We start from the raw sequence: 16,795 nt of genomic DNA, 5'->3' as shown, positions 1-16,795 counted from the left end.
TTGTTCATGGTTATTGAAAAACTTACAAATAAAAGTTTCTGAAATAAGGCCACAAAACACATATTGATTATTTCTTCACAAGACTTTTGAAAATTGTATCACATAGTCTAGAATATTTGCTCCAAAACTATGTGAAAATCATCCTGACTACTCATTCAGATAAGTCAATAAAGTCTTTTAGAATGTGCATGGTAAATGGTAAATGGACTGCATTTATATAGCGCTTTCACAGACCCAATGGCCACCAAAGCGCTTTACATTTGCCTCACATTCACCCATTCACACACTCATTCATACACCGACGGCGGTGTCTGCCATACAAGGCGCCATCCAGCTCGTCGGGTGCAGCTGGGGTTAGGTGTCTTGCTCATGGACACCTCGACACTTGGTCAGGTGGAACCGGGTATTGAACCACCAAGCATGACGTGTTTTGTGTCAGAAAGCTTTATGCGAGGAGGCGTGATCTCTCATTAATATGTATGGAATTTCACACCTGAGAAAGACAAAGCCCCTCCCATAATGGCCCTATTAGGTGCTATCAGGCCATATCATTATCAGGAGCCTTGCACAAAGAATGAGGAGATTTTAAAAAGAATGGCTTTTAGATTGTTTGGATTTATTTACAACACAACATAATCCAAAGATACACAACAAAGGACTGGTTTCTGGTTAAAATTGCTTTTTAATTATATATATTTACACACACACACACACACACACACACACACACACACACACACACACACACACACTGCTTAGAATAAGTGAACACACCCATGCTAAAGTTGACTAAAAAGAGGAATAAAAAATCTTAATGCCTTAATTTAAAAAATGAGGAAAACTCCAACCTTTAGGGACGTGAATAATGTCCTTGAATTCTTTGTGAATGAATAATGTATCGCAAATAATTAAATGTTCTTTAAAATACAGGGTGCATACGTCTGGACACTTCTATCACACACCCTTCACCATATAGACATGGTTTTATTTCAGTTCAAAGTTAGAGTTGGAAACATCTTGAAAAGAAAATAGTATTTTTCCATGAATGTCTTAGTTTGATCATACATATTTCAAAGTTGAGGATTCATTATTTTCATATAGCTTGCATTGGAACAAACATCTTAGTTGATTAGTTTATTGACAAAACATAAGCTTATTTCCCTTGTCAAAAAATCCTAAAGGATTCCAATAAGAAAATTGTACAGGATTCTAATTAGAATTTCTATCATATTTTGGAACCATTCCTATAGGATTTCCGATAGAAATTGTCTTATAGGACTATACATAAATATCCTATAGGATTCCGATAGAAATTGTCTTATAGGACTATACATAAATATCCTATAGGATTCCGATAGAAATTGTCTTATAGGACTATACATAAATATCCTATAGGATTCGGATAGAAATTGTCTTATAGCAGTATTCATAAATATCCTATAGGATTCCGATAGAAATTGTCTTATAGGACAATGCATAAATCTCCTGTAGGATTTTCTACAGTATTTTAATGGGATCTAATTGGGTCATTACTCAGGTAAGGAGTTTCCTTTTTTCTTTTCGAGCATTTTTAAGAATCCTATAGCTGCACTTTTCCAATGTTTTTCTTTTTACTAATAGTAGTTTTTTGATTTTGTCTTGCAGTTTGCTCACTCACCTCAATGTAGGCATTGTTCACTGTTTAATGTATGTTGTGCAACCTGCAGTCACATTATAAACAACATGGCAGGTGATTTGGGCACACAGTATTAGTGCACACACTGATAATGGATTGATGAAATAAAAAAACAAATCAATAAATGCATTTTCTGTTGTTTTAATTTCATAAGTATTTAATTTTTTTATTTCTACTTATGAACTATGAATTTATTACTTTTTTTACAGATTATATTCATTACAGACTTACACACACATACACTCAAACACACACACACACAACAATAACTGAAATACAACATTAAACATATCCTGAGCAAATCTGTCTGATTCCCACGAACTCACACGCGCGCACACACACTCACACAAAAACACACACACACACACACACCAACTGTGAAATACAACATTAACATCCTAAACAAATCAGTTTGATTCAAACAAACTCACACACAATCATTGTGGCGCCTTTTTGACATCTTGCATTCATCTGCGCATTTCTGGGAGATGGCCTTCTTAATTATACTTGCTTCAATATTAAATTTATTTTTGATGTAGCCTGTAAGGAAAGAAACAAACAGAACATAAGTTTACAAACCATAATGATTATTGAGTAATGGTATTGGGCATCTATGTTGACAATAGAACTCCTCAAGGGAAGCCTGTGCCTATATTCTTCTTCACTATTACATACTAGGGATTAGGGCTGAGAGAAAAAAATCGATTCACCTAGCTATCGCAGTTTTTTTTTACGATTCTAAAATCGATTTTTTTATTCCAGAATCGATATTAATTCAAATTCAATTGCTTTATTTTTGTCCTTGCTTGTAGATAAGGTTACTTTCGTTGCAACAGAGGATGAAATGTGTCGTTATCTGAGTGTTGAGTGACGTAATATCCCAAATGCACGATTCATCTTTAAAAGGCTGTGATCTCGATTCAAACACCCACGCGATCTTTCAATTCGTCTGTCTATTACTTTGACAAAATCATATCGCAACATTCAAAACTGTGTTGGCGCTGACCTGGAGAGAGTCGTCATGAAACAGCTTTTCACAAACACTCTTTTCAACATCATAGTATCATTATTTCTGTGATGCAATAGTTCAAATGATCATAGAAGTACTGGGATAAAAGTTTAAAGTTCAAATATGAACACTGATGTCTACGATAGCAATCAAAATCAGCTTTTGATAGAAACTTGGTGCTTAAAATAACGCATTTATCGATTACATTGTTTCGCCACTAAGTGACTGTTAAATGTTTTTATGACACATCCGGTATGACAAATTCGGTCCGGCAAGCTTTAAATGGTAGCATACCACCTCTGCTGAGGTTCCAAGTGTACCGTACGGATACTAAAATGTGACGTGAAAACACTACAGATCACTGATTGGTCAGAGGATTTACAACACGGGACACCAAACTGCTAGATTTAAATAGTCAGTAACAGCCACTGCAGTTTTATTTGTTCACACAATTTGTATTAAACGACTTGCTTGAATTTTTTTTAAAAAAAAGAATTACAGTTCGCACACATCTATTTTTAGTCGCATATGCGAGTGAAATGCTCGCACTGTTGCTCTAAAGCAGCCTTTCTCAAACTTTTTTCAGTCGGGGCACCTTTCAAAAGTGCATAAAATCTCAAGGCACCCCAGTGTAAAATATAAATTAAAAACACTGCATAACCTAAATGTAAATGCAAATGTCCTGTTTATTTAGACAGAACAGTAATGAACAGAGCATAATACGAACTGTAAATAACAATAACAATAATAATTAAAGCTGCAAGCAGCCTTACGGGGCCAAGCCTTCAATGGTTCCATGGGTTCAAAAAGTACTTAAAAATACTTTGCTTTCAAAACTTTAAAAGAAACTTTAATAACCAAAGTATTCTTACTCATTAACTTCTTACCTCACAAAAGAAATGAGATCATCCAGCTGCCGAGGTTCAGTAGTAAAAAAGAGAATGAACTCAAAATAAAGACTTTGCATATAAATGAAACACACGTTGTATTTAATAGGAAGAAAGAATAGTACAATGCGTTTCAGGATGATAAAGAAATTGAAATGACACAACTTTATAAAGTTGTAAGACAAAGGACTTGAACCCACAATCTCTGGGTCATATGCCTGTCACTCATTGAGCCCCTGGAAAGTCATGTGTTTCCATAGATGTAGAAGTTCCATAGTTCAAATGAGAATCAACTCAAAATGAAGATTTAGTATTTAAATGGACAGCATGTTACGTTTAATGAGTTTAGTTGATATTATTGTGATTCACTGTTAGGTGGTTGTCCTGCACCTTTAACAAATAAAGTTAGTCCAAGATGCAGTATATAGATCGATAAAATATTATTTTACAACATTAAGATTAACAGGTTCTTGTAAGAATCTTACAATTCTGGACTTTTGGTACTACTAAGAATATTGAACTGCACTAAAGGAGAGAATGTTTTGTTTTTGCATGTGGGTCCTAAAGTCTGGAGCAGGTTTCCTGATAATATTCACTATTCTGTCAAACATTCCTAGTTTAATTGTAGATTAAACACTTCTCTTTAAACAAGAATTCACGCAATGCATTTTATAATCTTGTAATTTTGTTATATTAGATCTAATACATATTTTTATGTTCTATTTTCAGTTTCTAAATTGTCATGGGCATATTAGATATTAGGTCATTAAGTTAATATTCAGAAAAAATACAAGTACTCCACAGCGACTCTAGGGGTCACTGTTTGACAAATGGAAATTTTGCATGGTGTGTCTTTGATGTAATACAACACTATTAACTAAAGCTTAAAACAATTATTGAACCTGGTCTTTAAACTGTAGAAGTTTGTCAGTTTATAAATCCATTAACACCATATACCTAGCCTCCCTTTGTTCTACTAATGGTCACAATTGTGACCTGACGAATAATCAAGTTTTTTGTATGGATTTTGATATATATTTTTGACGTAATTGTTAAAGATTGTTTAATATCCTTATGTATTCATACATGTTATCTCAGGGAAAAGAAATTGGAATTACATGGGTTAACTGCCATATGCAACTGTAACCTATATTTTTGCTACAAGTACATTACTTTGACAGTCATCTTTGATAATGTCTTGTACAATTAAGTTTTTTTTTTTATGCTGCCTAGAAACAATATTGTGAGAGGTGATAAAAATGTGAATTAAAAATAACGATTATTTTTAGTTTAAATACCATTTAGCACATTGGATAAAGTAAGCAAATTAGAGGGGGCCTTTGAAGTGATTTTAAAGCACCATTGTTGCATATTTAAATCTTTACAGAACAGAATACCAACCGTTTCTTTAGTTATTCACAATGACACTTATGGTTACACTACTTGCTTTTCCCAGTATGGTTTGTGAAACTAAACTTAGTGCCTAGTTAAGAATGGCTAGAAGAATGCACGCAACTTTCCAAATGCAAGATAAGCCCATGCAATAAAGGTCACATATTCCAAGAATTGACACACATTTGTTTTAATAAAAAAAAAACACATTAAACAACATTTAACAAAGCTTTGCCATAAAAATGAAATAAAAATCAATCAGTAGCATTTCAGAACATAATGGACAAAATTAACCTAATTTCAATAGAAAACATGACTTAAATCAATATTTGCCATTCATTAAAAAAAAAAAAAAACACCAATACCATCATTTCAATATATATACACACACACACACAACCATCTTAGTTGTGCATTTCAATACAAAGTCATTTTTGTATTATTTTTACAGCACTCTTCTTAGTCAAAGGTTTTTTAGCTGGTGTAATAGGAGGCGTTGTTGGCTCAGATGGTCTTTTAACTGGAGACTTGGGTTCTGGAGTGCTTTGTGTCTCTGTGACACAGAGGACAGGGTTGATTTCATCGATATTCACTTCAAATAAATCCTCATCACTGGGATGAGCGGATGAAGCGTTTTCAATATTGGTGACTTCCAAACAGTTATTATATGTTAAAGTCAGTTCATCGGAGGATAGAAAGAGTTCTTCTATATCTTGTGAATCACAAGTTGACAGTTCAAGTTCTGGTGCTATGAATTTGGACAAAGTTGAGTTCGAAACCGTAAGAGAAGTTATTTGACTGTCTTGATTTATCTCAATTATTCCATTGCATTTTGTTATATAGCTTTTTGTGTTCCGTAGAATTTTGCAAGTCGGGCAACGGTGAAATTGCTGTTTGATGTTGAATTGTTCTTGTGATTTGTGGCATTTTGGACATTGTTTTTTAATGTTTATTTGCACCCCTATTGGCTTTTGTTTCACCACTGTATTAGGTAGAGAGGGTTCTTTACTGATTTTAGGGCCTTGACCAGGTGGGAAAACTTGGTCCTGTGCAATAGGTTCCATGGTTGTTTTCAGGGTTGTTGTGAGGCTCTTAAGGCTGTTGTACAGTCTAGTTTTAAGATTGGTAAAGGTGTAGGAGTTACCTAGTTGCAGTTTTGAAACTTGGTTTTCCCAAAGAGTAAGTTGAATTTCTCCAGATGGATCTTGCAAGGAACATTCTTGGATCTCACAGTCTGTACCCCAGGCCTTTACAGTAGTTGCGTTGTTTAGCTTGCATACTGTTGCAGATATTTTAGTGATCTGAAAATTTAAAGAAAATCGTACATGTACAATCAAAAATATACATCAATAAACATGATTACAAGGGAAATGTATACAACTGCTGTTGTGGTCATAAGAAGAGGAAATAGCCAAACTTTTCCACACATTAACCAATTTGAAACGCATTAATCATGTTTGTAAAGCATCTAGCAAAGATAACTGAGAAGCAGAGTAATCTTTGCCTGTGCATCTGAAAAATCTTTCACATTTTAGCATTTTTTTGAACGTCAGGCTACTTTAAAATGTTTTTCTCCCCATAAAAACGATTTTGCACAATCTACAGAGGGCTAATATATGTGATTGTACTACTCTCCAGAGCATTACTACAACAAGTAAACAACCCTGTAGGCTATTTACACAGTGAGAAGGTTGAAAAAAAAACAGCTTACCAATTGTCGTGATCCCAGAGTTTTTGCTTCTTCTACAGTGAGTTTTTCTATCTCTTTTGGTGGTTTGTGGGGAAATGTAGATGTTGCGACTTCCACAGCAGTACTCCGATCACACTGAATGAAATATTCAGAATTATTGAGGCCTAAAGAATGAAAAAAGTGAGAATTGATATGGGCTTGTTTGTACAATGAATTTGAAAGGAATACGATTACTGAAAGTTTATCAGATAGAAAACAGGATTAAATAGCTAGACTACCACTTACTTGGCTTTTTTGTTATGTTTGACAGTTTAACCGCTGTCCGATTTAATGCTAATGTTGTCCAAGTTTGATGTTTTTCGTGCGCAAAGATGACAGCTTGGTGATATTCACTGCGACCTGTTTGCAAAGTTGCATTAAAAAACTTTGAGTTTGTTCTAGACAGTTGCACTCTGGAAACTGCATGAATGTAAACATAAATGCAGTTGTCAGATTCACTGGTCTCTGGTCTATTTAAATATTTGTTCATTTTTGCTGTTGCATGAAAAAAGAGGTTTGCAAGTGGTGTGATTTATAGTAGATTAGGCCTACTAGAACAGAAATTGACAATGCTTGGTATGCAATTAACAAACGATTCAATTAGGGTGATTGCAGGAATTAGTAATACATTCATCAAATTGCTGAGTTAATCATTTTAGAATTGGGAAGCTTGGTTTAGTGGAGGCAAGAAATGGATCTGAAAGTCTGCTGGAAATAATTGAAAGGTAAATTTACTTGTATAATGCCTTTTAGGGATGGAGAAATGAAGCCTCTTGAACTTAATTAAGCTTTACTCTGATTGTTTTGGGAAAATATTCAAAGCATCAGGAGCAGCAATAAACCTGGAGTGCAGCTCTGTGTATAATGATAGTGTATTGTTTGATGTGTAATGATATTTTGTTGCTTATTTGAGAATAAATAATTGTATACATTATGTAAATTCTTTAGGTTAGCTTTTACTAGTCTTTTTGGCAATATACCTCAACTAATTGATGTTGATCCAAATAATGTACTGTTAGAATAGTAACTATTTGTAATTTAACATTCATGTAGTAACTAATTAACTTCTATTTACAATTACAATTTATTTTTTAAAACAATTCTTAATGTTAGATAATACAAAAATGTTCATGTATTTTAATGTGATTTTATGGTTTACTATTATGATAAAATTACTTTTATTTATTGTCCACATGACGAGAAGGAAAAACTGATATTCAAGTCACTAAGTAAGTCTAATGTTTATGGGACTTAAAATAATTAAAAGATATGCATATGTACACATTCAAATGTTTAATGTCAGATCAGTTAATATTGTGGAGTTGGTCAAACCATTTCTTGTATGGAATTGAAAGTATTCTTTACTATATACTTTGCAATAAAATGTTGCCAGTGGTTGATCAATTGAATAGGCATTTGTGTTCTGTTTGAAGCTTTATGTATTTAACTTGAAATGTAAAAAAGGCAGCACAATTTAAAAAAATAGAGGTTTACCTAGACCACCACAAACATCTTATCATACCCTTCTGCTCTCCAGTTCACTACTTTACACACAATGCACAAACACATATATGAAGTTGAGAATTAACACATGGAGGCAAAAAAAAAAAGAGGATACGACTATACATAGGAAGAAAACAACCAATTTATGTAACTGCTTACAATGCAATTAGAATAGTTGAAAGTCAATGACTGCTCATTTGTTCACAAACCTTTCTGGATATTTAAGACTTCAGGTAAGAATCAACATAGAATGAACAAAAACACATTTCTAATCCCAAAAGAAAGATTACAACAATGCTTATCTGGATAATAAAGGAATTGAAATGACAACTTAACACATTTTTTTTTTAAATTAAAGTTGTCCCACATGGGGCTTGAACCCACTATCTCTGGGTCAGATATCTGTCACTCATCTCATTGCACCACTTGGAAGTTGTGTTTTGGCCAAGATGCAGAAGATCCATAGTTCAAGTGAGAAGCAACTCAAAATGAAGAATTTTTAAATAAATTATCTGTGTGTTCTATTCTACTAGCTCCTTCACCTGGAACAGAAGCAACTTGTCCACCACTTAAAGCCTTATGGTTTAGCCTGATAACTGAAGAGCCACATTAGAAAGAATGGCATCTGGCTAGCATGCTAACCAATTAGTATGCTAAGCTAACTAAGATAAGGCAACAAACACAGGCTAGGTCAACTGCAGAGAGGAAGATCTTTGGTATGGGGGCTACTATCAAAAACCTGTTCATCATTTCTGTGCAGCTCGGTCCAAAGATCATCTGATCACACGTTGGACTACTCACTACAAGTGTTTCATAATCAATTAATTTCATAATACACAATTTTAAAGTTGTCCCACACGGGACTCGAACCCACTATCTATGGGTTAGATGCCTGTCACTCATCTCGTTGAGCCACTTGCCAGACATGCATCTACACAGCTGCCGAAATTCAATATTTTCAAGAGAGAATCAAGTCAAAATTAAGAATTTTGAAGTAAATGGAGAACATTTTGTATTTAAAAAGTTTAGATTAAATCATCCAAAATTGGTCAGATTACTACTCATTACCATCACTACAAGTGTGCCAATTTTCTAACTTGTGGTTCATAGGGCTGCCATTGACTACCCTTCTGGAAGAAGAACAACAATGAATTGGACGTAAAAGCACTGCATGTTGTGTGTGGCAGCTTCAGATGAGATCATTCTTATGCACAATGCCTGGAACAGATGCAACTTCTGCATCTTTTCCTGCCACAGTACCTCATGCGGTCTGGGCACATGTCACACTGAGTGGCGAACCCACGACGCTGAACATCGGGATTCGTGGTGTAACACGTTGAGCTAATCACTCATGCATGTTCACCAGCCTGCTGAGTAGAGGTTTCAGTGTGAGAATGAGTTCACAAAAAGTTCCATGACATGTTAACCAGATAAGCATGCTAAGCTAGCTTAATGCTAATTTAGCTTATAACGTGGTACATCCAATCCTGGCAAAATAGATATCGTCGGATTCGACATGATGCAAGGAATCGATAGACACCAATTTTATGATTTTGTGACAAACTGTTCACAAGTTACAGCCTCTTAGCCAATTTTGGGTTGACCTTGTTAAATTTGTGACATCATAACTTTTTTATTACAGTATAGCAAAAAAATCGGGAACAGTACTTTTATGCGGCTCGGTCCGAAGATCATTTGAGCAAATTTTGGACAATTTTGGACAAATTTTGAAGGAGGAGTAGCGAAAAAACTGTTTTACATTCGCTCCAATATGGCGGCCAGTCACATTGTTGGAAAATGACAAATGAGATATCGTCTAAATCGGCATAAACCAAGGAACATAATGTCATAAAGAACTCAAAATTTGAACAATATTTTCAAATGTTATAAGCGTTTTTTCAAAAAACAATGATATATCTGGAACACTAGGTGGCGCTGTGATCAAACTTCTCATGTCGCTTTAGGACATGGTGTCGGTCATCCCTACCAAATTGTGTGCTGATATGTCAAATAGTTTAAAAGATATTGCAATTTATGACAAAATTCAAAATGGCGGACACGTGGTACATCCCATCATGGCAAAATCGATATCCACGGATTCGGCATGACGCAAGGAATCCATAGATACCACAATTATGAATTTCTGACAAACTGTTCAAAAGTTATTGGCCAAAATAGCAATTTGTCATATCTCATGACCCGTAGGTGGCGCTATTCCCAACTTTGGCATGGGACCTCAGAACATGCTTCCGATGAAGTGTACCAATTTTCGTTTCGATTGATCAAACTTTGGCCGAGATACAGCCTCTTAGCCAATTTTGGGTGGACCTCGTTAAGTTTGCGACATTATAACTTTTTTTTTTCCAGTATAACAAAAAAATCGGGAACAGTACTTTTATGCGGCTCAGTCTGAAGATCATTTGAGTGCATGTTTGGAGAAAATTGGACAAAATTTGAAGGAGGAGTAGCGAAATAACTGAATACTGTACATTTCAAAATGGCCACTACTGTAATGGGCGGGGTCTTAATGTAAGGTATTGGTTGTGATCAGCATGATGAGTGGAATCAGGTGTACTAAGTTTCATGTCTCTAGATCAAAGGGTTCAAAAGTTATAACCATTTCAATGTTGAATTTTTGAACTGGTGGTGGCGCTATAGAGTTGGTCCTAGAGGGTCAAAAATTGGTCCAATTACTATTCATTAGCATCACTACAAGTCTGCCAAATTTCATCATTTTCCTATGTACGGTTCATAGGGCTGCCATAGACTTCCATTTGCGGAAGAAGAATAATAATAATAAATATAGCTGCAAGCAGCAACACGGGGCCAAGCCCTGCAAGGCACCGCAATTAGAACAATTACAGCAAAGTTCAAAGGCTTGGCTCCGCAATTAGAACAAGTACAGCAAAGTTCAAAGGCTTGGCACCGCAAGCAGAACAAGTACTGCAAACTGCAAGTACAGCAAGCTGCAAGTACAGCAAGCACAGCAAGTACAGCAAGCACAGCAAACACAGCAAGTACAGCAAGTACAGCAAGTACAACAAGTACAGCAAGTACAGCAAGCACAGCAAGTACAGCAAGTACTGCAAGTACAGCAGCGCATCAAGCATTTAAGCACCAATAGCAGTGCAGAGCCGCAAGAACAAAAACAGCACAAATTGAATATACATGTAAATGAAGCACAGCTAGCATTTAAGCACCAACAGCAGAGCAGAGCCGGAAGGAATTGAAATGACAACTTTATACACAATTTTAAAGTCGTCCCACATGGGACTCGAACCCACGACCAGAATGGTTCGGGATTCGAGATGCATGGTTTAGCTGATTGCGCCACTCAGAGGACGTGAATTTCAAAACAGCAGAGGAGAGGGTTCAGTGTGAGAATGAGTTCACAAAAAAGTTCCATGACATGTTAACCAGATTAGCATGCTAAGCTAGCTTAATGCTAATTTAGCTTATGACGTGGTACATCCAATCCTGGCAAAATAGATATCATCGGATTCGACATGATGCAAGGAATCGATAGACACCAATTTTATGATTTTGTGACAAACTGTTCACAAGTTACAGCCTCTGAACCAATGTTGGGTCGACCTTGTTAAATTTGCGACATCATAACTTTTTTTTTTCCAGTATAGCAAAAAAATCGGGAACAGTACTTCTGTGCGGCTCGGTCCGAAGATCATTTGAGCAAATTTTGGACAATTTTGGACAAATTTTGAAGGAGAAGTAGCGAAAAAACTGTTTTACATTTGCTCCAATATGGCGGCCAGTCACATTGTTGGAAAATAGCATATGAGATATCGTTGAAATCGGCATAAGCCAAGGAATATATTGACATAAAGAAATCAAATTTCAAGCAATGATAGCAAAAGTTATAAGCGTTTTTTCAAAAAACAATGATATCTCTGGAACACTAGGTGGCGCTGTGATCAAACTTCTCAGGTACCTCCGGGCCATGCTAATGGTGATCCCTACCAAATTTGGTGAAGAAATTTCAAATAGTTTAAAAGATATTGCAAATTATGACAAAATTCAAAATGGCGGACACGGGGTACATCCCATCATGGCAAAATCGATATCCATGGATTCGGCATGACGCAAGGAATCCATAGATACCACAATTATGATTTTCTGACAAAGTGTTCAAAAGTTATTGGCCAAAATAGCATTTTTCCATATCTCATGACCCGTAGGTGGCGCTGTTCCTGACTTTGGCAGGGTCCCTCAGATCATGCTTCCGATTAAGCGTACCAATTTTCGTATCGATTGATCAAACTTTGGCCGAGATACAGCCTCTTAGCCAATTTTGGGTGGACCTCGTTAAGTTTGCGACAGTACAACTTTTTTTTTCCAGTATAACAAAAAAATCGGGAACAGTACTTTTATGCTGCTCAGTCCGAAGATCATTTGAGCACATGGTTGGAGAAAATTGGACAAAATTTGAAGGAGGAGTAGCGAAATAACTGAATACTGTACATTTCAAAATGGCCACTACTGTAATGGGCGGGGTCTTAATGTAAGGTATTGGTTGTGATCAGCATGATGAGTGGAATCAGGTGTACTAAGTTTCATGTCTCTAGATCAAAGGGTTCAAAAGTTATAACCATTTCAATGTTGAATTTTTGAACTGGTGGTGGCGCTATAGAGTTGGTCCTAGAGGGTCAAAAATTGGTCCAATTACTATTCATTAGCATCACTACAAGTGTGCCAAATTTCATCATTTTCCTACTTACGGTTCATAGGGCTGCCATAGACTCCCATTCACGGAATAATAATAATAAGAAAACCAACAGATACAATAGGTGCCTCTGCACCTTCGGTGCTTGGCCCCTAATAAAAATTTTACAGGGCTATCACTTTTGTGAAAAAATCATGATCGATTTTTGAGACATAAATGTTCATTGAATCGATTGTAAAATCGATTTTCCATGTCTAAAGACGTTTCCATTTTCAGCGCCAAATATAGGCAAATCCACGGACACCTAACTGGCATTAGCACGAGCGTAAAGAGTGCGCTTGAGACGCGCACAAGTCAGCAATATTTCTGATGATTTATTGGCATGAAGTTTCGTGCGCTATGACAAACAGGAGTGCAAGATTCTCGAAAAACAATAAGGAGAGTGGACTGCCATAACATCAATGAAAAACATTACTGCAGGCTTCAACATGGCTGTGTTTACCATTAGAAATGTCAAACAAATTTCGCCTATGTGGGCGATTGTAGGCCGGATCTGTATCTGTATGCATGGGACTGTCTGAATACCGGCAGAATTCACATTTTTGTTGTAAAAAGAGACACATTATGCAGAAGTATAGTATAGTTTGTATGTGTGTGTGTCAGAGCCTGCAGTTGCTGTGTGACGCGCGTGTCGTGACGAGCTGGACGCGCTCCGAGAGAAGGCCGTTAAAATCGATTCCCTATTTTCGGTTTCGATACTTGTGTTGGTTGGTCCGATCGATTGTGCAATCGATTTTCGAACGTAAAGTGACAGCCCTTTTGCAAAGTAATTCACAAAATAATTAATCAGAGACACAAATGCCATACAACCGTAAGGGCTCAAACATATAGCCTATCAATGATAATATTGTGGTAAAAAAAAATTATTTGCTTATAATTAACATGACTGTGTACAAAACTAAAGTGGCCTAAATTCACGTTTATTTTTTACGTTTCTGTCAGTCTGAGGTGTTTTTGCTATAACGCGTTGCTATGGGTTGCGTCAAGTTGTGTGTGTGTCTTGCTTCGGTCTTGTGAGACGGATTTTTATGGTTAATTTTATATATATATATTTATCTAAAATGAATTTACAATTTTATTAATACGTTCATATGTTTAAAAAGAAGAAGAATGTATTTAGCTATGTAAATTCAAATATATATATATTTTTTTTTAGCCTACATAATTTTTTGGCGGCACCCCTGACAAAGTCAGGGGGCACCCCACTGTGCCGCGGCACCCACTTTGAGAAAGGCTGCTCTAAAGTATATTGCTCTAAAAAAGTAGATACTTTTCCAAATTCCTGAGTATAATTATATCCTGTTGTTTTATATACAGTATATAATAATAAAAACCTGCCAAAACTTGATTTTCAGGAAAATAAACTCACCAATTATGTCAGACACTTTTTGAGCCTCCAGTTGTGGCTTTGCTTCTTTGTCTTTGAAGGCATTGGAACTTTTTCCTGTGTAGCAGTGTGTTGCCAGTGTTGCTCTTCCAAAGACAGCCACCAGGAGGTCTTTTGTTGCTTTTTTTGCATCTGTCCATTTCATGTGGCCAAACTGTTCGGCACCGATGGATGTGTTGGGGCCAATTCTAACCTGAAAACAGTGATCGAACAATGAAACAGTAACAGAGTTAAAGTAAACTTAATAATATTTTGTTTGTTATGATGAAACCTATGAGTGTAGATTAAGAATCATCCAAGAGCAAAAGTTACTGATGCCATTGTAGAAAGCACAATTTTTTGTCAGCCATGATTAATTCATTCTGTGAGTGGACGCAATTACGATAAGACAGCCCAGGTGAATAGGGTCAGTGCTGAGCCGAGCAGTTCGCACGTGACTTTTATGCAGTGTTCAGAACTTGAACCCCCTCCTCTTTCATTGAAGTCGCAGGTGTGGAAGTTTTTGGGATTTCCAGTGAGTTATGTTGACAACGTTCGCGCTTCAAAAAACCCACAGTTTGCAGACATCCCAAGTCCCGCGGAAGTTCTGGGAGTCTCCCGCATATGGATAGCGGCTCCCTGATGCCCGCAAATTAGTTAAAATCTCCCGGATTCTAGAGTGAGCGAGCGAGAGTGCGCATGCGAGACAGAAGAGACTGTGCTCCAAACCCTATAGCGCGCACGGCAGAGATGGAGAGAGCGAGAGACCTTGCGTATGTGCCTCATGAAGCGCATGTAAGACAGAGAGCATCCTGATTGGCCGGTTTCGGCTTTAATAATTTATTAAAAAATAAATGTAAAAATCGAGAATCGAATCGAACCGTGACCTTAGAATCAAAAATGTAATCAAATTGAGGATTTGGAGAATCGTGACACCCCTACTCACGCGTCTCTCTCTCTCTCACACACACACAGCGTCTGTCTATGAGGCGCCGGACTGGACAAAAGCGAAGCGAACACCGCGAGCGACACTGCGCGAGAGAGACCGGGTGTGTCCAAGAGCATGCAACAGTGCACGAGAGAGAGACAGTGTGACTTTTATTTACACTTATATAAACTAATATAATTTATTTTACTGGACAGTTTAAAGCTCATAAACATATTTTGTTGTTACTTGAAGAGTGCAGTGTTGCATCATGCAGTATTTGTGCTGAAAAGTACTGAGTAAATGTCTGTTACCTCAATAAATTTAAGGTCATTCCTATTTTATTTGTGTACATTTTTTAATCATTAACTTTAAAAGCACACTCTTTTTACGACTAAAATAACAGAAAAAAATAAAACGGAATTTGGGAAAAAATAAAACGGAATTTGGGAAAAAATAAAACGGATTGCATAGGGCTCTATCAATCCAGCCGACGGTGACGTCACACGCATACCCTCTATTGACATACTTCTCCAAATGATTGATTACATTACTTGCAAACATTTTTGTAATACAAGTTTTCTGAAATGTTATGTTTAAGTATGCACTAATTTGCATATATCTCTAGAACAAAAAAAATAAACAATAATAACAAACATTGGATGTAGTTGTCAGCATTATGTTGTTTACTTTTGTTCCTTAAAAATCTGACAATTCTGTCCATTTTGCATACCGTAATCTGTATCATCTCTCATGTAAAATGGCATTTTTGGTTTTTGTATGAAAGAGAAAAAAGGCTGAAAATATGAACCGAACATAATCTAACAATTCTGACTTCTTTTAATATATAAACTCCTGTGGGAAACACTGAATCATAATATACATTTTTGACCAAATCATGTAGCCCTAGTAAGAAAGCATTTTGAAGGTTACTTAAAAACAATACCTTTTTGCAGTCATTATTACTCCTAGTCTCCTTTACATGAAGAGGCAGTAGAGAGGAAGGGGCAGGTACCACAGGGGAAGACTCTGGGGCTGGCAAATCCGAAGTGCATCCAGGGAGAGTGTGTGCTGGTGCAGTCATTAATGGAGTGCATCCTAGAACAAAATAGGTTTTAATATCTTTTGAAGCAATCACTTAAAAAAATTAAAAACTTTTCATAGGGTTACCATTTTTTAAAAGTGTTAGAGTTTCCACAAGAACACTCTTAATCTCTTTTAATTCGGCCAAAATTTGTTGATTGACTCCACTGTCATTCCTTGTCCTTGCTGATGTCATTGCCACCCTGCTTGATTCCTAGAATTGTAAAACATTTGTTAGTGCAGTTTGTATGTAATTAAAACTTGCTGAAAATGTATTCAACATCAAACCATCCAAGATGTAGATGAGTTTGTTTCATAATTTGTAACCGATTTGGAAAAATATTGCATTACATCATTTACTCACCAATGGATCATCTGCAGTGAACGGGTGCTGTGAAAATAAGAGTCTTGTGAGAACTTTAATAGTAGATTTAATAAGAATCAATGTATAATTTACAGTGAAGTCTATGTAGTGTTTTATTTTT

At 36.2% G+C, this 16,795-nt stretch overlaps 1 protein-coding gene across 1 annotated transcript; it reads right to left on the bottom strand.

Annotated features, from left to right (window-relative positions):
- Window positions 1-2,084: 2,084 nt before the first annotated feature.
- On the bottom strand, window positions 2,085-16,496 carry LOC130097718 (protein insensitive-like). Its single transcript, XM_056264659.1, has 4 exons — window positions 16,398-16,496; window positions 16,174-16,325; window positions 14,306-14,516; window positions 2,085-2,215 (listed from the first exon to the last, which is right to left on the bottom strand). Exons 2-4 carry the CDS (start codon window positions 16,309-16,311, stop codon window positions 2,103-2,105), a joined length of 462 nt encoding a protein of 153 aa, XP_056120634.1. The 5' UTR covers window positions 16,312-16,325; window positions 16,398-16,496; the 3' UTR covers window positions 2,085-2,102.
- Window positions 16,497-16,795: the final 299 nt, after the last annotated feature.

This window comes from Rhinichthys klamathensis, unplaced genomic scaffold (genome assembly GCF_029890125.1).
Source record: "Rhinichthys klamathensis goyatoka isolate OS25496 unplaced genomic scaffold, OSU_Roscu_1.1 h1tg000223l_1, whole genome shotgun sequence".
NCBI lineage: Eukaryota > Metazoa > Chordata > Actinopteri > Cypriniformes > Leuciscidae > Rhinichthys > Rhinichthys klamathensis.
Note: the sequence above shows the minus strand (reverse complement) of the source record. Positions and strands in the feature narration are given on the sequence as shown.